The sequence below is a fragment of the Biomphalaria glabrata genome, chromosome 10, assembly GCF_947242115.1.
Source record: "Biomphalaria glabrata chromosome 10, xgBioGlab47.1, whole genome shotgun sequence".
Classification (NCBI taxonomy): domain Eukaryota; kingdom Metazoa; phylum Mollusca; class Gastropoda; family Planorbidae; genus Biomphalaria; species Biomphalaria glabrata.
In genome coordinates this window covers 12,862,774-12,890,485 of record NC_074720.1, presented here as the reverse complement: position 1 = coordinate 12,890,485, position 27,712 = coordinate 12,862,774, and the positions used below count along the sequence as shown (strand labels likewise).

Below are 27,712 nucleotides of genomic sequence, written 5' to 3'. Positions count from 1 at the left end.
AAGGTACAAACAAAATCCCATGTACACATTCATACTGCAATAGAAAGTAGAGATTTGTTTCCGCTGCACTCTTGACTAAAAAGTGTAATCATTGTTTACAGGCCCAGTCACTGGTCAGCGTGGACTTAGTGTAAACATTATCACCAACGGCTCTTACAGTCTGTCCGTCAATGGAGTCACCTGGCTGACCAGCGGCAACACTTTCTTCAACAATGGAGGTCGGCAGTACTCCACGGCGGACAAAAGTCTCTTGGTAGGAATCACGTGGCTCTCTATAGAACCGTTGCAGAACTGAGCAATTGTAAAAATAGGATGTTCTCTATTTAAAAACAAAACAATATCATATTTGGTTCCTAACACATTTCTACATATTTCCACCACAATAAAGGAAAATAAAAACAAGAAAAATATATAAAACTAGTCGACCGGTGGCTTAGCATACGCCGCTATTTTGCAGGGCCGGCCTTAGGCGCCTGCAACCTATGCGACCGCAGTGGCCCCGCACTTTCATAGGGCCCGCTCTAATTCAATGTGTAGAAATTATTAAATTAAACCATTTTATAACTTAAAAAGAGATTTCCCGCGCACTCCTGTCGATTTACCAAGAGCACTTTCATAGGACCCACACTTTCATAGGACCCACACTTTCATAGGACCCGCACTTTCATAGGACCCACACTTTCATAGGACCCACACTTTCATAGGACCCGCACTTTCATAGGACCCGCACTTTCATAGGACCAGCGCTTTCATAAGACCCACACTTTCATAGGGCCAGCGCTAATTCAAGGTGCATAAATTAATTAATTAAACCATTTTATAACTTAAAACAGATTTCCTGCCCCCTCCTGGCGATTTACCAGGAGCTCCTGGAAATCTCCCGAAATCGCAAAATATACGAATAGTTCTTAAAATGTATGGAAATATATACACTAAAATTGCCATTTTGGGTGTCATTCAATATGGAAAACGCAAATCTTACGCGCGACATTATGCATCAGCCGTAATTGTGTAATCTGGTGAAAGAAACCTCGTTTCGCATAGGGCCCCACAATGAGTAAGTCCCTTCCTGATATATATATATATATACATAGTAGATTACTTAGATTAGTTCCTAGTCCAAACCTCCCGCTGGACAAAGGGGGATGGGTTGCAGGCAGAGTTTGATACATTTAAACGACAGGCCGTCGCGCAGCCAGTCATCCGTAGTGTGAACACTACCCTTGTTTTCTCGTGGACTATCCGCAGAGTGATCTTTCCTTTACTTCTCGACAAAACTCTTGAGGGAAGAAGAGAATTATATATATATATATAGATACTTTTTTTAAAAAAGGGAAAGAGCCGCCTAGCAACTGTTGTATCTTTCAATACTGGGATATCGTGTAGGCCTACAAGATTTGTAGCAAACAAACAGAGTGAGTTGATATACGCTTTGTAACAATGTCAAACTAGAATCAATAAGCGTACTTTCTCAGCAATTTAATCTTTTTTAAAAACTCTTCTTTTCATTCCATATTTGAGCAGCTCATTGTCCAGGGAAATGTTCTAAACTGAGTTTGTATTCCTATGCAGGTGCAACTGGGTTTGCATTGCCTGTAAAACAGTGAAAGACTGCTCTCATTTTTAAATTTTGGAATCAAGGACATTACCATTATTCATAATTAAAAGATATATTTCACTCAGTGCAATACTATTCATTAGAGTAACACTCGTAGGTTCCAATGGGCCAAAGAAAGTATAAATAGTAAGAAATCTGATGTATAAATATCGTTTCCAAGTAGCTTCCTACTTCCTATATTATAGCAACGTAGCTTGGAAACATTGAAACGATGCACTTGGTAATTACAAGCCAATGAAGAATTATACTCTCAACATGTCACACAATACAAAATAATTACCAAAGTTTTAAACTCATTCCTTTATTTTCGTGTTTTCCCTTTGTTACATATCAACACAAGTATCAGTCATATTCGAGTAGAGAGTTACAAGCAGCGAGATGATAAACGATAAAGAAGATCTTTATATTGTGTACTGCTGTAACCTCCAGAAAACATTAAATCTACACTAATCTAGACTCTTGGGATCGAATACCTAACAAGTTAGTACCAATATGGAAACGCTTTTTTCTTGGAAATATCTTATCTTATAAAATACAGACTTTACTTCAAAAAGAAGATGTTCCTATGTCAATCTAGTCATTCATCTTATTCAATGACTTAAATTCTGCCAAGTCATTGGTTTTCCAGGCTGACTCAGGCAACCCATTCTATGCTTCAATAGCACTAGGGAAGAAGGAATATTTGTACAAATTTTTCCTAGCATATGGAATGAGGAATGTGACTTTTTATCTTTGTGTCTTTTTGAGTATTTTATTAGGTTTTGTTTTTGTATTTGAAAATTATGGTTCAGTGTTATGTATAATTGCTACTTTACTTTTAAGACTTCTATCCTTTTTATATAGAGTTGTTTGTGTGTAAATGTGTGTAAATGTGTGTGTATACTGGATATTACAAGTCCAAGTTATTTAGTGGTTACAAATTATCCAAATCAAGTAAAAGACGTTCACTAATCAAAGTCACTTCTTCGATAATAACAAACTTTTAATTCTTAAAGAAGACCAGGAAAAAATACATTTCAATATCCCCCACCGATGTCACATCCATTTTTCCAAAATATAAACTAGAACTTTTAAAATCTGCAGTTTAGTTTACTGATTGTCAGGTGACGTTTTCGATTAAAAATTCTTGTTCATCTCATGTGTCTTGCCATTGCTGATTTTTCACCCGAAGTGATTAGATCAAAGTAATGATTGTTGACTTTATTTTGTATTGGCCATTTATAACATTGTGTGTGTTAAGTGAAATAACGTGGTCACCTCATGGTCATCTCATGGTCATCTCATGGTCATCTCATGGTCACCTCATGGTCATCTCATGGTCATCACAGCTTCTTAACTCTACGACCACATCTGGCAGCGATGGCGTCGGCCAGTGGCAGAGCACGACCTTCAACTACCAAGCTGGATCACTTCCGGTCACAGTGTCTATCAAGACGTACAATATGCCAAACGTGCCTCTGGTGATCTTTTCTCAGGTTAACATTATTCTTAAGAAGCATAACGTAGTTTAACGTGACATAATTTAACTTGACGTGGCTTAACATAACATAGTTTAACTGTGTAGTTTAACATAACATAGTTCAACATTGACGAAACAAAGTTTAAGTGTCAAAGTTTAACATAGCATAGTTTAAATGTCTCAGTTTAACCTGATTTAATTACCACAGTCTAATATAACATAATTTAAAAAGTCACAGTTTATCTTATCTTCTTTATCATAGTTCAACTGTCACAGTCTAACATAATTTAACTGTCAGTTTCAAACAGCCTAGTTTAAACTAAAATATAAATTCCATAGTTCAATGTAACGCGCTCTTATATTTTAACCTTAATACAACTGAGAATATTTGAAATCTCCAGCCACTAAAAACTATGGATAAGAAATAAAAGACTAAGACGCATTTCCATTTCATTCTCGATTTCTTTATTGAATTGTTAGGCCCCAAAGTGTAGCCATTACGTTCTAAATTTCTATCCAGACATACACAGGCTCAGCCAATCGAACAGCAGACAATGACAGTGACCACGTGATCAGCAGTTTTCCCAGCTTCAAAACATTTCCAGGAAGTCCAACAGATCTTGGATATCTAGCCTACGGAGGCTATCACTCTGGATACAGTGGATTAAGCATGGGAAGGCAAGTTAATACATTCGTGGATAACTGTAGAGGTGGATGAAAGACTTCAGTGTTGCATGTCTGCGTTTTCTTCAAACATGTGTATCTTCTAATCAACTTGATTTATCCCTCCTTAGGCGAAGTAGCATACTAGATCTAGAGTTCTATTAATCTTATAAATCATATAATCTATATCTCAAATTTTTTTAAATAAACACTTGTGAAATTTTATTTGTAAAAGTCTTGTAGATCTAAATTCAATATTTTTCAAATGGCAACTAATCAATATTATGCATCTTAATTACGATATGTCATGATTTATATGCATGAGAATGGTTTTCTATTCATTGTCTGCATCTGTCTTTAACAACAGGTTGCAGTTTCTTTCAGAAAGCGAATCATTGTCACCAATAATCCAGAACCTCGCTCGCTATCACTTGTTATAATAATAATAATGCTGAACTGAATAAAACAAACAAAGCCAACACTATGACCAAAATATTCAGCTCTCTTCTTCTCACACACACACACACACACACACACACATACACACACACAAAGGAATGACGTATTACACAAAAATATAAAACTAACTCCCTTGCCAAGGGGAATAATTTTAACTAGTAACAACATACACTAATGTACACAATGTTAGTATCTTTATCTCAAAATTGGAACAGGACTGATATAATGGTTTTGTGTGGTTAATACGTCTTGGTATACTAATAACAACACCAGATGTCACTAGCTGATTGTATGCCTGGGATTATAGAACCAAAAGTACTACTCTTCTATGGATAGTGGAAATTATAAAACAAGAGAACCAACCCTGTACTGCTGGCAAGGGCGGAGAGTCTAAAATTTTTCCACTAACTCCGAAAGAATGAAGGGTCAGAACGTAATAAAGAGTAATTAAGCACAACACACGCACGCACACACACACACATACATATATATATATATATATATATATATATATTGGCCGGGGGGAGGAGAAAAATCTCCCCAACCCCCACCCCTCGAAAAAAAAAATCCTGGCTACGCCCAGGATAGAAACCCTTAATAGCGATAACGGCTTAGTAAATAGTTTTAATTTCTAATTATCTGCCCTACATTATTTACCCATCTGTGTAGATTACTGTAGAGACTCGAAGCTACTAGAAGCCAATGTGTCTATATTTTTTTTGGCAACCTTGACGCGTACATCACATGACAGAACAATACGAATAGGAATCTTTAGCTTAGGTGGCATGGAAACGTCACCACGGGATCATACTGAACAATATGTTAGAGCTCGGTTATAACTTTTATTATTATTTCGATATTTTGTAGAATGATTTTTCTATAATATAAAGACTTTATATGTGTATATTTATATAAAGATGGCAGTCTAATGCATCCTTCACCGCTGGTAAACAAGGGGGACCACTCGTCATTTTTGACAATTCCAGCAACGCTTTGGTTATTTCCCCTATGTCCCAGTTTATGGCCGCCTCCAACCAACTTTCACTTGTTCGTCAAGAGTTAAACTACGGAATTATGGGCCTTGTTGACAGCGTGCCAGCCAATTACAGCGTTGATTTCATTGTGTACTATAGCAACAGGGGCATCAACCAGGTACTTTAAAAAAAAATTAAGTAATTCTGAGTGGAAATTTTACGAAAAGATCCTATATATGTCTGGGACTATTAGCATCATTACAACATTTATTTTTTTTCTACCATTTGAACAGACTAAGCTGTAATAAACAATAACTTTTTAAAAATCCACTATCTCCAGGCAATGACAAATTGGGGCAAATTTTTACTGTCACTGTATCAGAAGAATTTATTCCGTAGACAGTTTGATACAACATTAAGCTACATGGGCTATTGGACTGATAATGGTGAGTTCTTATACAAAATACACTTCAATGTTATTAAGTAGTGTTTCATTACTCTTCTTTGTGTCAATTCCTACTATGAACTCATAAATGACTTTTCTAGTATAAAAGGTATACAATTGTATTGGACAACTTGTCATGATCCTATCGCGATGAAATGTCACAAATTAACTCGTGCTGCGTGACAACATTTTTTATTAAAATTTCAGAAAGATCACTTCATTGACTAATTGTAAATTGTATTTGGTATTGCTATAACACTGTTGAGAAGAGACTAATAAGTCGTTTTTCTTACTACTAAGTATCAGTAACATAGGTTTTGCTTATAAAAATACGAAATAATGTTCGATTTGCATCGCACACCCGTATAAAATTTTGTTTTTATATCTATAGTGTATTTTAAAAAATAAATTCATATATTGTAATAAAAAAAAACTAGAAGAATTTACAGATTTAAAGGTTTTACAATGTTTGTATCTGTAGGTGCCTATTATTATTATAATCCGGAGAAAGGCAAGAACTACGAGACTACAATATTGGATGTTATGGATTATATCAACAGGGAGAATATCTCCTTTCAGTACGTTTTCAACTTTTTGATTGAAGATGTAGTCCTTTCAGTATCCTCCCCTTGCTATGCTGGCGTACTGCGATGGATTTTCATCTTCACATCTCCATATCATTTTGTTTTGTAATCTTTTAATAAGTTTATAAAGTTTTGCAGTTTTTCATCTTCTTCATTGGATCAACTTGAAACGTGGCACAATTATTCATTTTATCTGACAAAAAAAAAAGAATCCATCAAAACATTAACCAGTGAATTAATTAACTAATAGTAATTAATTAATTAGTAGAAAGAAAGCTAAGCCCTGCCATATTGAGATAAATGGCAGTAATTGTCGGTTCTTTCCCTTAGAAAAGCTTTTTTTTAAAAAAAGTGTTTTCATTTTTCGTTTGCTTATTATTTTTTACCTTTCCAGTGTATGATGAATTCAAAAATTACAAAAGAAAAAATGTTGGTGTTTGGTTAATAGGCCTACGTAAGACTTTGTGTCTATCGCTGCTTCTATCTACCTAGCCTTTTGCGGTCATCTTCTTTACGGAAGCAAAAAAAAATAATAATGACCGTTTCTAATCAACCAGATATATTCAGTATGACTCCTGGTGGTATGACAAAGGTCACGTCAATGGCACATTGAACTGGACTCCCACGGCAGACGCCATACCTGACGGATTTGGGTAGGTACACGAGGCTTCACGAGGCATGAGTTGAAACTAAATACATTTACAAGCACATGCAGACGATAGGTATCTCTTGCGCGTGTTAATTGCCGCCAATATCAACCAATGTTTTTGTTACACAGTGCGTCTCGAATGAAAGATGGGGTAGAGCTAAAATAACTCATTAAAGCCCAGTGGAGCTAAATTTAGAAACTTAGACTTCGTAATTAGTAGGACCTAGATGCATTCCTAGATTGAGGAGCATAAAGTGGGGGGTGGGGGAAGGAGAAATGTCATTGGTTAATAGTATTTAATATTTTAATACATTTTATCTGGAGTTATTATTCTTATTCATTTCTATATCTGGAGTTATTATTACTATTCATTTCTATTGTACTCTTGTATGATGGTATTACCATGTTATTGATTCCGAATTTAAGTTTTGATATAATAGTAGTCCATTTTTCAAATTACTATATCTAGTGTAGATGCACTTTGCACGGATCCCCGTCTCCTGTTGGATGGTCGTACCGGTACAGTTACGTCTAGTAATAAGGCAAAAGTAAAGTTCCCGTTTCAGACCTTGTGGTCTATAGGGCAAATGATGTAAAGGTCATCTGTTTCCGTGGCTTACGGTTAACGGGGGTGCCATGTAGCCAGCACAACGACCAACCGCCTTTACTTTTCCCCAACTAATGTCAGGTACCCATTAGGGCTGGGTTCAGAAGCCAAGCGCTTTACCGCTCAGCCAAAGCGCCTCCACGTCTAGTAAAGCTAATGTAGTATGTACAATCACCACATAATACATGTGTCTAGTCTGTTCTAGAATCCTCCTTTATGGAATTGTTTTTGTCTTTTTTATTCGTTTACATGCACCTTCTCCTCTCTACGTGCACATAGTTTAGTGGCTTTCTTTATAAACATTTCAATTGAAGGTTTCATTTGAGTTGTTTTCTTTTAACCAGATCATCCCTAGTGCCATTAAAAGATTCTTTTTTCTTTCTTCTTGCAGTTATTTAGCTAACAAGACGCAGCTACCGTTTTCTTGTCACAACCGTTTTTGGTAAGTAGCTTCTTTTAACTCACTCCGTATGTCTATCAGAGTGGATTATTTTATACTTTTTTTTTTCACCTTTTCTCATTCCATGATCAAATTGAAACTTAGCACATTTATTCATTGTCGATGACAACACAGGAATCAAACAAAAATTAACCAATTACAAAATTACTTAATAGAAATTGATTAATAAGTGAAATGTTTAATGTATGTCTGTGTCTGAAGACTCCATTGACTCTTTTATATGTTCAAAACCAGGGACAACCAAACATCGTATGCCCAATACAATGGTGGAAAGTATTTGTTTATATCTGACCAGGACAGTGGACTGGCTATACCTGATGATAACGTAAGTTATACAAAAACAACGACCAAGTGTTAGATATTTGTCGTACACAGTTTATAGATCTAAAAAAGGTATACGCGTAAGGAATGAAATACAAATGTAGCTTTAGAAAAAAGTTTAAGGTTAAGATTAAGGTATTTCTTTCCTTTTCAGAGGTAGCACAATTTCATTTCAAATATTTGAGATTTTCTCTCCTTCGGATTTATTTTTATCATTAATTCTAATGTCGTAGTTTAGTAGAGTACAATCTTGTTTCAAATTATTTTATAAATATTTTATTTAGTATGTAACAAGGGCTTATATGGACATATATATTAGTACAGAGCTAATGTAACACACCTAATGTAACAGAACTAATGTGCAGAGATAATGTAACAGAACTAATGTAACAGAACTAATGTCACAAATCTAATGTAACAGACCTAATGTAACAGAGTTTATGTAACAGCTAATGAAACAGACCTAATGTAACAAAACTAATGTAACAGAACTAATGTAACAGAACTAATGTAACAGAATAGATGTAACAGAACTAATATGACAGAACTAATGTGATAAAACTAATGTAACAAAACTAATGTAGCAGAACTAATGTCAAAGACCGAATGTGACAGAACTAATGTGACAGAACTAATATGACTGAACTAATGTAACAGACAATATGACTATTTTTGCTCACGCCCATGTTATTATAATTGTCTTACTGTTTTATATTTCAGCAATTCTGGATTGATCTGTTTAATATGACACAACATTGGGGTCCTTTTATAATGTATGAACAGGTAAGTGACCCAATTATTGATTTCGCTTTCGAATAAGTGGATCTATTCATATCAGTTCCAACCAAGCATAGAATCGAAACAATTGACCACTTGACAGGACTGGCTGCACAAAGAAACGGACGAGAACAAAATCGTCCTCACTGACCTGGATATCGGGCGGAAGTGGCTGACGGGAATGGGAAAAGCGGCAGCAACTTTTGGACTTGTTTCCATTCAATATTGTTCAGCATACAGCAAGCACATCTTACAGTCTCTAGAGATACCGGCAGTCACTCAGGTTAGTCAGTCACTCAGGTTAGTCACTGAAAAGATATTGAAAATGCAATTTAATGATATTTAAAGATTTTTTGATAATTTGATGCTTGGAAAATTTAGGGGTAAATGTTACTTTTTATCGTCTGAAAGTCAACCATTTTGTTTTGTTTTTTAACTTTAATTTAAAGGAGATTTCTTAGCACCCCTCCGAGAAGGGAATAGCCGCAATTAGTTTTGTGTATTCCGTCCGTCCGTCTCGCTTAGATTTCAAAAGAGAAAAGATTAAATTTATAAAATTAATCATATGCAAGCATTTGTTTTGTCCTAAAAAGACACCATATTTACAACTATAGTAAAGATGAATAAGTAGACAACATGAATTAGAGGGGAAATTATTGAATATATTTCTAACACTTTCAAGCAAAAGATTTTGATTTTTAAAAAATGTTATGAAAAAACTGAAAACATGAAACATATGATTTTTTTTTTAAAAAGCTTACATTAAGTGTAATTGTACCAATTAGATTGGATCAGTCACGTAATTAAGTTTGTAATAGATCTAGACAAACAAAGATAAATCTGCGATTACAAATACTTTTACCAATTGTTATTGTTTAGCGAAATCTCATGCTTTTAGCTTTCTCAATACGAAATGATCCTATCACTTGTCTGGACCAGTAAAAAATAAATAAAAAATTGCGCAAAATGTCAACTTGATCCGAGATTGGGTGTTGGAGAGATAACATGTACAAGTATTTCACCAGAGACAGAGTTGATATAAGCTTTGTAAAAATGTTTATTACTTATTAAGTATTTTCTGTCATAAAAACTACTTCTATTTTAAATAAAATGTTTACTATTGTTTTAAATAAGAAAGAAGGCATGTACTATGTTGATAGGTCGAATATAATTTAAAACAACAATTAATAAGAAGTGTTACATATTAGGAAATTTCGTTGCGCTAGAAGATATACACTTATATATTAAAACAACGGGAACATTTTCTTCCCTCAGGCCAGAAATGAGAAATTGGCCCTTTACAAAACAATGAAATCAATAAGATAATCATTCAATAACATCAGTTTGGCCAGGATCACATTCGATTATATCTTCATAACAATCAGTTCATATGAATGTTAACAATGTAACGAAAGTAACATTAATACATCTCCGTATACCTGTGCGACCTGTGGTATCGTCTCGTCGGTCAGACAAACACTACACAAGGCTCTGCAACACTTTTGATATGCAACGCACTCGTCACCTCATTTTTGTATTGGAGAAGATAGGGTTGTGGTCCTTGATAGCTGGTTGTGGTCCTTGATAGCGGGTTGTGGTCCTTGATAGCGAGTTGTGGTCCTTGATAGCGGGTTGTGCTCCTATATAGTTCGTATTTCTTAGTTTCTGATATTCATGCCGAAATGATTGAAACTTGCATTTTTACTTGCCTGAGTGGACCGCTTCTGGGGACGTGTTTGAGTTGGTTTCAAATAAACTGCCGTTGTAATCAGTGTTACATAATAATACACCATATTCAAAACTACTTGTTAATAGAAAATAAAGCCTGTAATACATGCAAATATTGTGTATATTTTAATAGCATTTATGTATACAGTTTTATTTATAAAGTAAACTTTAAAAAAATATTGACATTGTTAAGTGATGTGTGTTCTGTTCTACAAACTCAAATATTGACATTGTTAAGTGATGTGTGTTCTGTTCTACAAACTCAAATATTGACATTGTTAAGTGATGTGTGTTCTGTTCTACAAACTCAAATATTGACATTGTTAAGTGATGGGTGTTCTGTTCTACAAACTCAAATATTGACATTGTTAAGTGATGTGTGTTCTGTTCTACAAACTCAAATATTGACATTGTTAAGTGATGGGTGTTCTGTTCTACAAACTCAAATATTGACATTGTTAAGTGATGGGTGTTCTGTTCTACAAACTCAAATATTGACATTGTTAAGTGATGGGTGTTCTGTTCTACAAACTCAAATATTGACATTGTTAAGTGATGGGTGTTCTGTTCTACAAACTCAAATATTGACATTGTTAAGTGATGGGTGTTCTGTTCTACAAACTCAAATATTGACATTGTTAAGTGATGGGTGTTCTGTTCTACAAACTCAAATATTGACATTGTTAAGTGATGGGTGTTCTGTTCTACAAACTCAAAATATTTTACCTAGTTCGTGATGTTTTGATTTTAAAGACATTGTTTTTCAACAAAATTTAATAAGCAACATCTAATGCCATTTAAAGCTAAACTTACCATCAGACACAGAATTAAATATTGTCCTAATTGAAGGACTTCTTCCAGAGAACTTGAATAAGAAAGATCGGCCAGTCATCAACCCCTTTCCCACCACCCCCCACGGCCTGTATGTCAATCAGAAATTAGAAGATTATTCAACAACATCAAGTCTAAGCCCATAACAATCATTTCATAATACTTATAAATATCAACAAGAAAGAATCCTAATGGGATAAGGTAATAGATCTACTAGACCAGGGGTTCTCAACCTGTGGGTCGCGACCCCTTTGGGAGTCGAATGACCATTTGTCAGGGGTCGCCTAAGACCATCGGAAATTTGGGTTTTAAAAACATTTTATTTATTGATCATCTGAATTTTTTTTTGTAACAAGCATAGTTGATACCATAGGTGGTATACATTTTTATTAGATATAACAAAACAAAGGGACATTACCCGGATTGTTTCCAACTATGCAAATGAAACCATCGTCAAACAAAAATTTAATCAAAAATGAGGGGGACATATTTAAGAAGGATATTTTCTAGATGATAAAGATGGCTATTAAAGTTTGTGAGTGTAACATCACTGTTTGAGGGTAGACATGTCTTTTGTCATTGATAGATACTACATCATACTGAGCTTGATGGCTTCAACGTGCTCTTTTATGTACCACTGATGTGACGTGGTTGTTAAGAGGCAAGGTTCTAAAATAGCCGACCTAGTACTGCCTAGTAGACATCTTTTGTCACATTGACTAATTAAATTTTTCAATAGAAGGATCAAATACATGATGCCTTGATTTGTCTGAAAAGATCCGTTCGTCCAAATGAAACTTCAACTTTGGCAAACAAAACTGGATGAAAATAAAACTTATATTTTGCCAACTTTATCTGCTTTCTGTGAGGAAAACAGGGCATTTCATCTGACAGACAGACTACAATTGTCATTTCTGTCATAGAACATTACCACTAGCGTGCGCGTGAAATTTTTCATCAAAAGCGACGCAGCTTAAATGATTGTTTTTCAATGTCAGTAACACAATTCTGGATCACATTTTTGCAGTCATATCCCATTTTGAGATTGTGTTGCGTCCTCTTTATCCATTTCTAACAGTAGGCATATATTTTTGAGAAGCAGGGTTTTCCAGCCTGTAAGGTATCAAGTCTAAATGAAGAAAATGACTTGATGCTGAAGATGACATTCATTGAGCTCTTACAAAGACTCTCACAAGATTCCAACCAACGTTAGCGTATTTACACATTTGTGGCAATGTAGTTGACCTTATTTAATATCCTCCTCCATGTTTCGCCATACTTTTTTCAAATTGTCACACAAGTCTGTACACATGAAGATGGTGAATACGCAATAGAAAAGTTAATAAATGCAAGTCATAAAATAAACTTTTTGATAGCAATTTAATTATGAAAGACATTTATTTTACACTCATTAAATTACATAACATCTTTCCCCGTCTTCCATTTCTACCACTGAAACTACGTCAAACAAATCAGATACAGACATGACGATAACGATTTTATACCATGAGCAAATGTTCATTGACCTAGGCCTAGGAACGAAAACGAAAAAATACGGTTGGGGGTCGCTGTCTAGTGAGGAATCGTTTTAGGGGTCGCGGCAACAAAAAGGTTGAGAACCGATGTACTAGACTTTATTATTATATCCCAATGATATTCATTTAGATCTAGACCTAGAAGACGAGAAGCATATTTTTCTTAAATATTAATTTATTATCCTCCTGAATCGGCGCAGCAACGGTCCACATAAAATTGCGGAACGCGATAGTCCATTCTAAACCGATGTTGGATCTATATCTAGAGCACGTTTTCTAGCCAAATTTAAATGTATTTTTTTTTTACTTTGAAAATTATAGCGGTCAAACTAGATTTTCCCCATGTGGCCAACGAGCTAGTAATTCTTCTCTCAGACTTCTACATCAACTGTTACATTTCTAGGAAAATCGTTATTAGCATTTTTTCGATTCATGTCCAAGGTTCAACCCTCCATGAAGTTGTGACTTGAATAGAGATATTGTAAAAATAGTTTTTAGTCTAGATCTTTTTATTCTTTATTATCTAGCAGCGAAAAAAAAACGCGATTGCTTAAACTTAAGTGTTAACTCATAAACTCTATAGTTTGAGACGTTATTAAATGTATATCCATTGCTTAGAGTATCTGAATTGTAATTTTCTACTCCAGACTCGAGTGAGCCATGACTACAACCCAGGTCTTCGTCAGTGGGACATAGGCGTCATATCCATGTTTGTTGACGCCGTGGGTTTGGCTCCTTACAAAGACACTTTCTGGACAACTCAGAAACAACCCGGAAGTCCGTATAAAAGTAAGTAATGTCAGCACTATCAGTGACATGGGCGGCACATGAGGACAAAAGATGAATACTCAGTGGCGTAACAAGAAGGTGGTAGGAGAGGAATGGGTAAACTGAGAGTGACTCTTTCTTTCTTAAAGTAAGTTTTCAAAAATATTTCATAAACATGGTGGAACTTAACACATCACAGATGCTGTGGCGTAGACACCATGGCGAGATGGGGGTCAATGGGCACGGTCCCACATTCAATAGGGGCCCAAGCGCGCTCTTGTAGGAGAATAATGTGTTAACTGTAAGAATAGAAAGGTTAAATTATTCCATTTTTGTTTTTAAATCATAGTATATATGTTCTTAACATTATATTTAAAGTGTCCGAACCAAATAAAACAAATCGATGAACAGTTTAATACTGTCGTATAAACTCTAATGAAGGGAGGCAGCTCTTACATTGTCAGTACAGATTCACATTATATTTTAAAGTGTTACTTTTTAAAATAACATTTTATTTCCCTTTAAAAAAGCTCGACTCTGGCAAATGCAATAGAATGAAAATTAAATCATTTATACAATATAATAATAATAATAATAATAATAATAATTATAATAATAATTTGTAAACAATGTGAGAGTATTTAATCAAAATAAATCACTTTTATTCATATCAGCTACTTATATGTCCAATATTACACGATATATCTACTAGTTAAAATACACGAAATAATATTACAAGTTCACAGTAAAATCAATTTCTGAATGTTTTAAAGCGTAGTCCAGCAACGTTTGCCACATACTAAAACATAGTCCTTGTATTGTTAATGCTTTGAATGAATGTCAACGAATCCTCTATGTTGACTAGTTAGTTACTAGATAACACTACGATGTACAAATAAAGTGGTGAATTCAACACAAACTTACGGGCGAAAAGCGACATACAAACTTGCAGTTCTTTTATCAAGAATGTTGGACACCAGTTATCAAGGATTTTAGAGGTGGCATTGGAATACACATCGTTGATATAAAGATTAATGTATGTCTGGAAATTCAAGATCTTGGTTCCTCGTGATAAACATTAAAAATAAATCTCATATTGGCTTAGAGCTCCTCTAGTTGCGAGGATAAATGTATAACCGATGAGCTGCGGCGGGTATATTATAATGAACAGTGTAAAGGATCAATAAACTATAAATAAAAAATGAAAAAAATAGGCAACGAATTGTCGACATGTGTGACTAAGTGACCTTTGTCCCCAGTGAAGCAGAGATGATGGGCATTCACTCAGAACGACAGCGACCTCGGAAGTCATTACAGCACTGTTGGTTATCCTCAATGTTGAGTGTAACAATGGTAATGACTTAATGTAACCAATTTTCATGGGAGTTGGACTTCCTAGTCTTCGTTGAACAGTAGAAATCAAAACGTTTGCCTCCTCCGGTGATGCAGATGTTGTGGAACACTCAGTTAGAACGACTGCACCCTCAGAAGTCTTTATCGTTTTGTTGTGTTGTCCTTTGTGATGTATATAAGATATGGATGTAATTCGATACAGTATTGCTCAATTTGGGTTCAGTCACACTCAACTTACTTGAGGGAACCTAACGTCATATTCTGAGCCATCTGAAGATATTCGCTGTACTTCCATACTAACGGCCAAAACCCGATACAGTTTTGGATCGTTGGCGTCTGCCCGGATTTAGTAGTGTGCAGCAAAGTCCCTAAAGGTTATCTGATTCTGATTTTTCCTCAGGGTTGATCCCCGAAGCCTCTCTTATTGTAATATCGCGTTGTAATAGTTTGAGTTGTATTTAAGTTTTATTTTGTTTGACACTGTTGTGGTTGTTTCTTCCCTTAGATATGACTGAGCCTCAGCCAGAGTTACACAGTGTCCTGGCAACTTTAAGCACAGGGCCTGTAGGACCAGGGGACGGCATTGGATTCATCAATCTGACGGTATTGATGAGGTCAGTAATACAAACTAGAAATGCCCTGGTTAAAATAAAGCCAAACTAAAGACTAAATTACGTATCAGAATATAGAAACTACTAATTGTAATGCAGGTAAGGTAAGACTACAGCAAGACATGTAGCAAACGGTCATAGTGATGGTGTAGGAAAAAGCAGGAGTGTTGGCAACGCCGTTTAGGCGCGTTGTCGTTTTTACGCCGCCTTTTTTCAGCGCTAAATAATGTAGATTTTTTTTATTTGATAAATTACATACGTTGCTTCAAAAGAGAAGATAATTACGTCCTACGCGTATTTATACACCAATCTAGTCACGCATGTTCATTGGTGATTTAAGTCGTTCGTTTTTATGGCTGATTCAGGCAACCCATTTCATGCTCGAGTAGCACTTGGGAAGAAGAAGCACTTGTACAAATTTGTCCTAGCATATGGAATAATAATATATGCCTTTCTTTGTTTCTGAGTATTAACTCAGTTATATATTAGATTTAATTAAATAGGTCTTTCTAAAGATTGATTCATGTTTTTGTTTTGAGTATTTCTGATCTATGCATCTATTTTGTATGTACAGAACTTGTTTCTCCTAAGATTTTTTATTGTAGTTTTTACAATTCCTCTATTCAGCTTAGAAATTCATGGGTGGGAGGGCGGACACGGTTCTCGAAAACGGCTCTAAAGATTTTCCTAGAAATTTAATAGATGATGTATAACTTTTGGATTGGAAAAGAATTACTAGCTATTTGATTGCACTGGAAAAACTCTAGATGGACAGTTATAATTTTTCAAGGAATAAAAAAAATAATTAAAATTTGGCTAGAGGGCTAGGAAATATTTATCTTCAACAGACAACGTCTTCGGGCATATGTAGGCCCTTATTCATTCAGTTGAATTAATCCTTAAATGTGCAATCTTTTTGTGTATTTGGTATACAAATAAAAGGAATCATTGATAAGCTATGTTTTTTTAAAGTTCAATGACTATTTTGTTAGCTTTGCAGAATCAAATTTGCTAAGCTCATTCGTTGTAGCTTTTTTTTTCTTTTTAGCAGCACTAAAGTTTATTTTCGTGTCCTTGACAATGTTTAGTTTATCGTAAACATCCTCAATAAGATGTTTTCTGAAACATCGACAAGACCTCCTTAAGCCAAATCGGCCATCGCCAAAACGTCATAACCACCGTCACAAAAAAAGCCAAAAACGTCGCGTATCGGTGGTCAAAGTGGCTACTACATTTATATGGGAAAATGGCTGAGTAACATACTAATTAATCGTACTTAAGTTTGAGTCTTGATGAGGACTTGAACCATTTGAGATCTGACTCAAGCAGACTTTGTTAAGTAGGCTATATGACAGAGTGCACTGAGCAGGCTATATGACAGAGTGCACTGAGCAGGCTATATGACAGAGTGCTCTGAGCAGGCTATATGAAAGAGTGCACTGAGCAGGCTATATGACAGAGTGCACTGAGCAGGCTATATGACAGAGTGCACTGAGCAGGCTATATGACAGAGTGCACTGAGCAGGCTATATAACAGAGTGCACTGAGCAGGCTATACTACACCAGAGTGCACTGAGCAGGCTATATGACAGAGTGCACTGAGCAGGCTATATGACAGAGTGCACTGAGCAGGCTATATGACAGAGTGCACTGAGCAGGCTATATGAAAGAGTGCACTAATCAGGCTATATGACAGAGTGCACTGAGCAGGCTATATGACAGAGTGCACTGAGCAGGCTATATGACAGAGTGCACTGAGCAGGCTATACTACACCAGAGTGTACTGAGTATGCTATACGACACAAGAGTGCACTGAGCAGGCTATATGACAGAGTGCACTGAGCAGGCTATATGACAGAGTGCACTGAGCAGGCTATATGACAGAGTGCACTGAGCAGGCTATATGACAGAGTGCACTGAGCAGGCTATATGACAGAGTGCACTGAGCAGGCTATATGACAGAGTGCACTGAGCAGGCTATATGACAGAGTGCACTGAGCAGGCTATATGAAAGAGTGCACTGAGCAGGCTATATGACAGAGTGCACTGAGCAGGCTATATGACAGAGTGCACTGATCAGGCTATATGACAGAGTGCACTGAGCAGGCTATACTACACCAGAGTGTACTGAGTATGCTATACGACACAAGAGTGCACTGAGCAGGCTATATGACAGAGTGCACTGAGCAGGCTATATGACAGAGTGCACTGAGCAGGCTATATGACAGAGTGCACTGAGCAGGCTATATGACAGAGTGCACTGAGCAGGCTATATGAAAGAGTGCACTGAGCAGGCTATATGACAGAGTGCACTGAGCAGGCTATATGACAGAGTGCACTGAGCAGGCTATATGACAGAGTGCACTGAGCAGGCTATATGACAGAGTGCACTGAGCAGGCTATATGACAGAGTGCACTGAGCAGGCTATATGAAAGAGTGCACTGAGCAGGCTATATGACAGAGTGCACTGAGCAGGCTATATGACAGAGTGCACTGAGCAGGCTATATGAAAGAGTGCACTGAGCAGGCTATATGACAGAGTGCACTGAGCAGGCTATATGACAGAGTGCACTGAGCAGGCTATATGACAGAGTGCACTGAGCAGGCTATACTACACCAGAGTGTACTGAGTATGCTATACGACACAAGAGTGCACTGAGCAGGCTATATGACAGAGTGCACTGAGCAGGCTATATGACAGTGCCCTTAGCAGACTATATGACAGAGTGCACTGAGCAGGCTATATGACAGAGTGCACTGAGCAGGCTATATGACAGAGTGCACTGAGCAGGCTATATGACAGAGTGCACTGAGCAGGCTATATGACAGAGTGCACTGAGCAGGCTATACTACACCAGAGTGCACTGAGCAGGCTATATGACAGAGTGCACTGAGCAGGCTATATGACAGAGTGCACTGAGCAGGCTATATGACAGAGTGCACTGAGCAGGCTATATGAAAGAGTGCACTGAGCAGGCTATATGACAGAGTGCACTGAGCAGGCTATATGACAGAGTGCACTGAGCAGGCTATATGACAGAGTGCACTCAGCAGGCTATACTACACCAGAGTGTACTGAGTATGCTATACGACACAAGAGTGCACTGAGCAGGCTATATGACAGAGTGCACTGAGCAGGCTATATGACAGAGTGCACTGAGCAGGCTATATGACAGAGTGCACTGAGCAGGCTATACTACACCAGAGTGCACTGAGCAGGCTATATGACAGAGTGCACTGAGCAGGCTATATGACAGAGTGCACTGAGCAGGCTATATGACAGAGTGCACTGAGCAGGCTATATGACAGAGTGCACTGAGCAGGCTATATGACAGAGTGCACTGAGCAGGCTATATGACAGAGTGCACTGAGCAGGCTATATGACAGAGTGCACTGAGCAGGCTATACTACACCAGAGTGTACTGAGTATGCTATACGACACAAGAGTGCACTGAGCAGGCTATATGACAGAGTGCACTGAGCAGGCTATATGACAGAGTGCACTGAGCAGGCTATATGACAGAGTGCACTGAGCAGGCTATATGACAGAGTGCACTGAGCAGGCTATATGAAAGAGTGCACTGAGCAGGCTATATGACAGAGTGCACTGAGCAGGCTATATGAAAGAGTGCACTGAGCAGGCTATATGACAGAGTGCACTGAGCAGGCTATATGACAGAGTGCACTGAGCAGGCTATATGAAAGAGTGCACTGAGCAGGCTATATGACAGAGTGCACTGAGCAGGCTATATGACAGAGTGCACTGAGCAGGCTATATGACAGAGTGCACTGAGCAGGCTATACTACACCAGAGTGTACTGAGTATGCTATACGACACAAGAGTGCACTGAGCAGGCTATATGACACCAGAGTGCACTGAGCAGGCTATATGAAAGAGTGCACTGAGCAGGCTATATGAAAGAGTGCACTGAGCAGGCTATATGACAGAGTGCACTGAGCAGGCTATATGACAGAGTGCACTGAGCAGGCTATATGAAAGAGTGCACTGAGCAGGCTATATGAAAGAGTGCACTGAGCAGGCTATATGAAAGAGTGCACTGAGCAGGCTATACTACACCAGAGTGTACTGAGCAGGCTATATGACAGAGTGCACTGAGCAGGCTATATGACAGAGTGCACTGAGCAGGCTATATGACAGAGTGCACTGAGCAGGCTATATGAAAGAGTGCACTGAGCAGGCTATATGACAGAGTGCACTGAGCAGGCTATATGACAGAGTGCACTGATCAGGCTATATGACAGAGTGCACTGAGCAGGCTATACTACACCAGAGTGTACTGAGTATGCTATACGACACAAGAGTGCACTGAGCAGGCTATATGACAGAGTGCACTGAGCAGGCTATATGACAGAGTGCACTGAGCAGGCTATATGACAGAGTGCACTGAGCAGGCTATATGACAGAGTGCACTGAGCAGGCTATATGACAGAGTGCACTGAGCAGGCTATATGACAGAGTGCACTGAGCAGGCTATATGACAGAGTGCACTGAGCAGGCTATATGACAGAGTGCACTGAGCAGGCTATATGACAGAGTGCACTGAGCAGGCTATATGAAAGAGTGCACTGAGCAGGCTATATGACAGAGTGCACTGAGCAGGCTATATGACAGAGTGCACTGAGCAGGCTATATGAAAGAGTGCACTGAGCAGGCTATATGACAGAGTGCACTGAGCAGGCTATATGACAGAGTGCACTGAGCAGGCTATATGACAGAGTGCACTGAGCAGGCTATACTACACCAGAGTGTACTGAGTATGCTATACGACACAAGAGTGCACTGAGCAGGCTATATGACAGAGTGCACTGAGCAGGCTATATGACAGTGCCCTTAGCAGACTATATGACAGAGTGCACTGAGCAGGCTATATGACAGAGTGCACTGAGCAGGCTATATGACAGAGTGCACTGAGCAGGCTATATGACAGAGTGCACTGAGCAGGCTATATGACAGAGTGCACTGAGCAGGCTATACTACACCAGAGTGCACTGAGCAGGCTATATGACAGAGTGCACTGAGCAGGCTATATGACAGAGTGCACTGAGCAGGCTATATGACAGAGTGCACTGAGCAGGCTATATGAAAGAGTGCACTGAGCAGGCTATATGACAGAGTGCACTGAGCAGGCTATATGACAGAGTGCACTGAGCAGGCTATATGACAGAGTGCACTGAGCAGGCTATACTACACCAGAGTGTACTGAGTATGCTATACGACACAAGAGTGCACTGAGCAGGCTATATGACAGAGTGCACTGAGCAGGCTATATGACAGAGTGCACTGAGCAGGCTATATGACAGAGTGCACTGAGCAGGCTATACTACACCAGAGTGCACTGAGCAGGCTATATGACAGAGTGCACTGAGCAGGCTATATGACAGAGTGCACTGAGCAGGCTATATGACAGAGTGCACTGAGCAGGCTATATGACAGAGTGCACTGAGCAGGCTATATGACAGAGTGCACTGAGCAGGCTATATGACAGAGTGCACTGAGCAGGCTATATGACAGAGTGCACTGAGCAGGCTATACTACACCAGAGTGTACTGAGTATGCTATACGACACAAGAGTGCACTGAGCAGGCTATATGACAGAGTGCACTGAGCAGGCTATATGACAGAGTGCACTGAGCAGGCTATATGACAGAGTGCACTGAGCAGGCTATATGACAGAGTGCACTGAGCAGGCTATATGAAAGAGTGCACTGAGCAGGCTATATGACAGAGTGCACTGAGCAGGCTATATGAAAGAGTGCACTGAGCAGGCTATATGACAGAGTGCACTGAGCAGGCTATATGACAGAGTGCACTGAGCAGGCTATATGACAGAGTGCACTGAGCAGGCTATATGAAAGAGTGCACTGAGCAGGCTATATGACAGAGTGCACTGAGCAGGCTATATGACAGAGTGCACTGAGCAGGCTATACTACACCAGAGTGTACTGAGTATGCTATACGACACAAGAGTGCACTGAGCAGGCTATATGACACCAGAGTGCACTGAGCAGGCTATATGAAAGAGTGCACTGAGCAGGCTATATGAAAGAGTGCACTGAGCAGGCTATATGACAGAGTGCACTGAGCAGGCTATATGACAGAGTGCACTGAGCAGGCTATATGAAAGAGTGCACTGAGCAGGCTATATGAAAGAGTGCACTGAGCAGGCTATATGAAAGAGTGCACTGAGCAGGCTATACTACACCAGAGTGTACTGAGTATGCTATACGACACAAGAGTGCACTGAGCAGGCTATATGACACCAGAGTGCACTGAGCAGGCTATATGAAAGAGTGCACTGAGCAGGCTATATGAAAGAGTGCACTGAGCAGGCTATATGAAAGAGTGCACTGAGCAGGCTATATGAAAGAGTGCACTGAGCAGGCTATATGAAAGAGTGCACTGAGCAGGCTATATGAAAGAGTGCACTGAGCAGGCTATATGACACCAGAGTGCACTGAGCAGGCTATATGAAAGAGTGCACTGAGCAGGCTATATGACAGAGTGCACTGAGCAGGCTATATGACAGTGCCCTTAGCAGACTATATGACAGAGTGCACTGAGCAGGCTATATGAAAGAGTGCACTGAGCAGGCTATATGACAGTGCCCTTAGCAGACTATATGACAGAGTGCACTGAGCAGGCTATATGACAGAGTGCACTGAGCAGGCTATATGACAGAGTGCACTGAGCAGGCTATATGACAGAGTGCACTGAGCAGGCTATATGACAGAGTGCACTGAGCAGGCTATATGACAGAGTGCACTGAGCAGGCTATATGAAAGAGTGCACTGAGCAGGCTATATGACAGAGTGCACTGAGCAGGCTATATGACAGAGTGCACTGAGCAGGCTATATGAAAGAGTGCACTGAGCAGGCTATATGACAGAGTGCACTGAGCAGGCTATATGACAGAGTGCACTGAGCAGGCTATACTACACCAGAGTGTACTGAGTATGCTATACGACACAAGAGTGCACTGAGCAGGCTATATGACAGAGTGCACTGAGCAGGCTATATGACAGAGTGCACTGAGCAGGCTATATGACAGTGCCCTTAGCAGACTATATGACAGAGTGCACTGAGCAGGCTATATGAAAGAGTGCACTGAGCAGGCTATATGACAGTGCCCTTAGCAGACTATATGACAGAGTGCACTGAGCAGGCTATATGACAGAGTGCACTGAGCAGGCTACATGACAGAGTGCACTGAGCAGGCTATATAACGGAGTGTACTGAGTATGCTATACAACACCAGAGTGCACTGAGCAGGCTATATTAGCATGGAAGATATGCAAAGCAAAACCAAAATTAATATTAATTTATAGGATGATATGGTCAAACGCCCAAAGTCTATATTGACAAAGTCCGTTGCCAAAGAGAGACTATATCACCTGAAAATTCTTCCACTGATGCAGCGTATATCGTAGAGCATGAGAGTTCCCAGGAGTTTCTGGACTCGTCTCGCTAGGGAAATGTGAAAGGCGTTCAAGAAAGCTAATATCTAAGAATGGTAGTTGTCTATTTGCAAACTGTTGCATTAATCTCTATTAGGATTTGACTAATGAACATTGGCAATATCACTAACATTTTTATAAAACATCAATGAGGAACATTTATATGACTTGATACTTAATACAAATTTATTTAAATTCAATAGATAAGAGATGTACGTATATGAATATGTGTACAGGTATTTATTAAATGTCCCAGTTACATTGATATATTTTCAAATTATTAACAATTTTATTGTACTGTCAGATGTTGTGACGCTGGTGGTCAGATACTTCAGCCCAGTAAACCAGCCACTGCTATCGATGACCAAATCAAAAAGGTATCATTTCTTTAGGTTCTCAGTTTTAAAAAATATGTGGATAGTTGAATGCGTGCTCTTGGCCTTAGTCTGTGTTATTTAGCGGAGCTATCTAAAGAAGTTAATTAAAATGCATAGTGGCAAAAGGCAACAAAAGCAGCAACTTCTTTTTTTTTTTGCATATTGCCAAAAGATAAGTTTTAAGAATTTATCCTCAATGTATTTAGTAGGGGGTCAACCCTTGTGTGTTTTACTTATCATGAGTTTACGTCGCTAAAACATGTAAAGGAGAAGGACCCTAAGCTATTTGAGATGTGGAGCCCCTTATAAATCCACTATTGGCTACTCACTTCTTATTTTCTGGTGTAAATATCACTGGTTCGTAGGAGCCCTGATCTGTAGCTTGTGTTGCCCATAGGTAAATCGAGACCTGTACAGTACTTATTTTGATAAATGGTATTGACGCAAAAGATTGGGGTGTTATTGAGTGAGTGAGTGAGTGAGTGTGTGTGTGAGCCTGTGTGTGTGTGTTTAATGTCACAGTGAGAAATTAGCGATTGGTTGGTGGCTATGCAGTGAGAATGATGAAATATGACGCTGATTTGTTGTAATGCAAACGTTGAGAACGGCAGACTACCCAAAGCTTTGAAACAGTAGCGATGTGATTTTATTATTGTGCCTTACATAGTTTAAAATACTATTTAATATGATTACCATTTCTTTGCTTCATTTTATCTTATGTTGACCTTGTCCATATTACATTAAAAATTTATATTTAGTTTTGTTTTAAAAAAAGTTATTTAAATTATTACAATTTTACTGTTAAAAAATGTAATACGCCTACATCGATTTAGTTGTGCTAGCAATATGATGCTACATCTTAATAACTGACCAACACCAACGGGTGAGTAAGGACCCAAAGCCAAGCATTTCTTGTTACTGTAATGGAGATTTTTATGCAAATTTTAAACATAGTAGTGTCCCCTTTCTTTGCATTAGTTGACTATGACTAAGTTTCTATTACCGTAACGAAGCAAAGGGACAGAAGGAAATCTCTAAGAGGCAATAAAAGTAAAGCGAAAGAAAAACATAAGAAAATAAAAAGAGGGAGATGAGAATATATCTTTTGAAATAGACAAAACAAAGCAAGGTCAAGGACGACATATTGTTGCCAACTAAGCAACAGAAATCAGATTTCGCTACAAGTTAATTGTAAACGTAATGAAGCAGTGTTAAAAAAAAAGCACAAAATTGTCTTAAACCTTTTAGGATAACTAATTATTAACACACCGTACGAAGGTTTCAACAAAGAAATAAACTATTTATAGGCTAAATTATCCGCCATTTATGTAAATCTCAAATATAAGCAGCTGACAAGGATCGTCACAATAATATAATATGTCATCTAAATGACTTTTATCCACAATGTACTAATAATATACATGTGATGAATACTGTATCTTCAACATAAAGACCTTGGATTAAACTTTGCCATTTATTGCTAGATATACATATACACATATTATCTACATACAAGACCAACATATAGACATTCAGCCAAAACAAAGTCAAGATAGATAATCTCCTCAACAGAGAGCATTCTCTTCCTATCCCGGGCCAGATGGCGAGGTCTACACAACCTATACCAACATCTCAGGATACGCCTTCGGCATCGTTCTCGCCGCAGAGCTACAAAACGTCTACGCCCTTACACCGTCCAGTGGATGGACATCCGGTCAGGTAAGACATTTATGGTTAATTACCCATTCACATAACTTTTGGTTTAACCGAAGAAACATGAAAAAAAAAATGAATTGAATTTGAAATAGAAATAGACTACGCTCAATGTTCCAAGCACCTAATCCAAATATAAATTTATACATCTATATAATTACATATACTTTTTAGAACTACATATACATTTATAGGCCTACTCTTGCATAAGTTCATTATTTTTGTATTCTTTTTTTATATTGCTTTTTGATTTGTCCCAGGCTAATACACCAACTAGTACTCATAACTTGAAGTGAAAATATACGATTGCTTGCAAAAGCTTTCTCCTAGCTTATATCAACTCGACCCGAGTGTCTGTCTGTCTGTTTGTTTGTTTGTATGGACTCTTTTGTCAAGACGAATGTCAAGAATTAGTTCGCTCGTCGAACAGATCAGTGACAAAACACGCCGGCCTTCCATCATGGAGGCTCGAGTACGAACTCATTAGTGAAATAACTTTTTGTTAACAAAATTTCTTTGGAATAAGAGAATAAAAACCTTCTCACTAACCAGTCCCTCACCCCCGCCCCCTTTTTCCTGTGATGGTTCATAAAAGTGATTGGAACATAGCGCACTGAACATAAGCATAAAAGTAGTGCTAAACAAAAAAAAAAATTTCCCTACCGCACAAATGTGTTATTGTTAGTATGGTTAGCCTAGCTCTATAAAACATTAATGCCATGATTGATTTAAAATAATTGATGCAATATTTCTGAGGTTTCTTATATACATATTTTTGTATTTTACTTTATTATTTATTGTTTGTATTAGTTACCTCCCAGCGTGATTTACTCGGCTGCCTCCACCACCAAGACTCCTGTGGTTTTCTCGGACACCGACCCGCTCTATCTCGGCCCAGAATGCACTTCGGTGAACTTCTGCTTGTATTATACGTCACCCATTCTTCCACTTGGGGACCGGTAAAATATTTCTTTGTTTACACGCTTAAAGTTTTGCCCATACATTACTCAAACGTTGAATCCAATTTAACAGCATATAAACTATCATTAAAGTGTTTTAACCTAAAATTCTAAAACTTTTAACTTATGTAATCGTAAATTTACACCTACTCTCACAGTGGCGTAGCTAGGGTGGGGGAGACGAGGGGAGATTTTGAAAATCCCCCGAGCCCCCACTTGAGGGGGGCCCCAAATGAGTGTTTTGTACATTAAAAATTAAATATTACTAAAAATGCAGGGGACCCCAAAGAGGTCAAGCCCCTGGGCCCCCATACGATGGAAAACTCCTAGCTACGCCCCTGTACTCTCACCCTAGTTGAAGGAATTCTAAAGATTCTAGGATCAAGTATTTATTTATTGTTATCTTGTGCTTGAGTAGTGCATACCTTCAGAGGAGAAGGGATTTTTCATTCGTTTTTAAAACATTTCCAGCATTTTGAACACGTTCAATGTCGCAATGATTCCTTCTTTCTGCATAGGGAAACTCTGCTCAAGTGCTCTTTACCAAAACTACAAAGGCTAATATTTGATTCACATAGAAAGAAATAGTTAAAAAATCATACACTGACCACTATGCAGCTAATTTAAATATCACTTTAAAGCAGCTCTTTATTCTAACTTTTGAAAACAGAAGCAGAGTTATCCTTCTTGGTGAGACCGGTAAGTGGGTACCACTGTCTGTGAAACGTTTCAGCTACATCCGAAGGACTATGGGTGACATCGTTCTGACCCTCCAAGTCAGCGCCCATGAAATAGTGATTTTCAGCTACATGGTAGATTTCGGCCCTGTTCAGACCATCTTGTGTGACAACAGCCAGGGTTCGCTTCCAGCTTTCGTTAGTACTATCAGCATTTTGCAAAAGCAGTGCACTATTGTGTAAATGATTGCGATTCTATCATGTTCACCTTTTTTAAAACTTTAATTTATTTATTTAAAACTATTTTTGAATTGTTTAAAGTAACAAGCACACCAATGATATAAATGGACAATGCAAGCCATAATATAAATATATTCAATTATTAATATATTATTGAAGTTATCCCGTCGTGGTTTGATGATAACCACCCTTGTCATCCAGGGGGCTAAGGGCCCCCTCATGTGGCTGGTGAAACCTATGTGAGTTAGGAAAGTTCAGCCGCACACTGTATTTAATAATATACATTAATCTGAATGCATGTCATTTATGTAAAATAATAAAAATAAAAGTACTATAAAATTTATTGAACTTTGTTTTCTTATTTTTGACATCCATACCTTTGTTTCACATGTTAAAGCACAGAATGTCCCCTTTCTATGGTTAAGCA

General features: G+C 38.1%; 1 protein-coding gene across 1 annotated transcript; it reads left to right on the top strand.

The window, feature by feature from the left end:
• Window positions 1-115: 115 nt before the first annotated feature.
• On the top strand, window positions 116-27,628 carry LOC106075378 (uncharacterized). Its single transcript, XM_056043078.1, has 16 exons — window positions 116-3,093; window positions 3,598-3,755; window positions 5,117-5,351; window positions 5,514-5,619; window positions 6,100-6,196; window positions 6,760-6,855; window positions 7,850-7,900; window positions 8,153-8,243; window positions 8,960-9,022; window positions 9,120-9,299; window positions 13,758-13,899; window positions 15,737-15,845; window positions 23,624-23,696; window positions 25,269-25,415; window positions 26,220-26,368; window positions 27,039-27,628. The coding sequence occupies exons 1-16, from the start codon at window positions 2,806-2,808 to the stop codon at window positions 27,286-27,288; spliced, it is 2,235 nt and encodes a 744-aa protein (XP_055899053.1). The 5' UTR covers window positions 116-2,805; the 3' UTR covers window positions 27,289-27,628.
• Window positions 27,629-27,712: the final 84 nt, after the last annotated feature.

Excerpts from the sequence above, each read along its gene's own strand:
- LOC106075378 (XM_056043078.1), top strand. The coding sequence starts at position 2,806 with ATGATTGTTGACTTTATTTTGTATTGGCCATTTATAACATTGTGTGTG. Across the intron at positions 7,901-8,152 it reads TCTTGTCACAACCGTTTTTG|GGACAACCAAACATCGTATG; the intron begins GTAAGTAGCTTC and ends GTTCAAAACCAG. Across the intron at positions 13,900-15,736 it reads ACCCGGAAGTCCGTATAAAA|ATATGACTGAGCCTCAGCCA; the intron begins GTAAGTAATGTC and ends TTCTTCCCTTAG.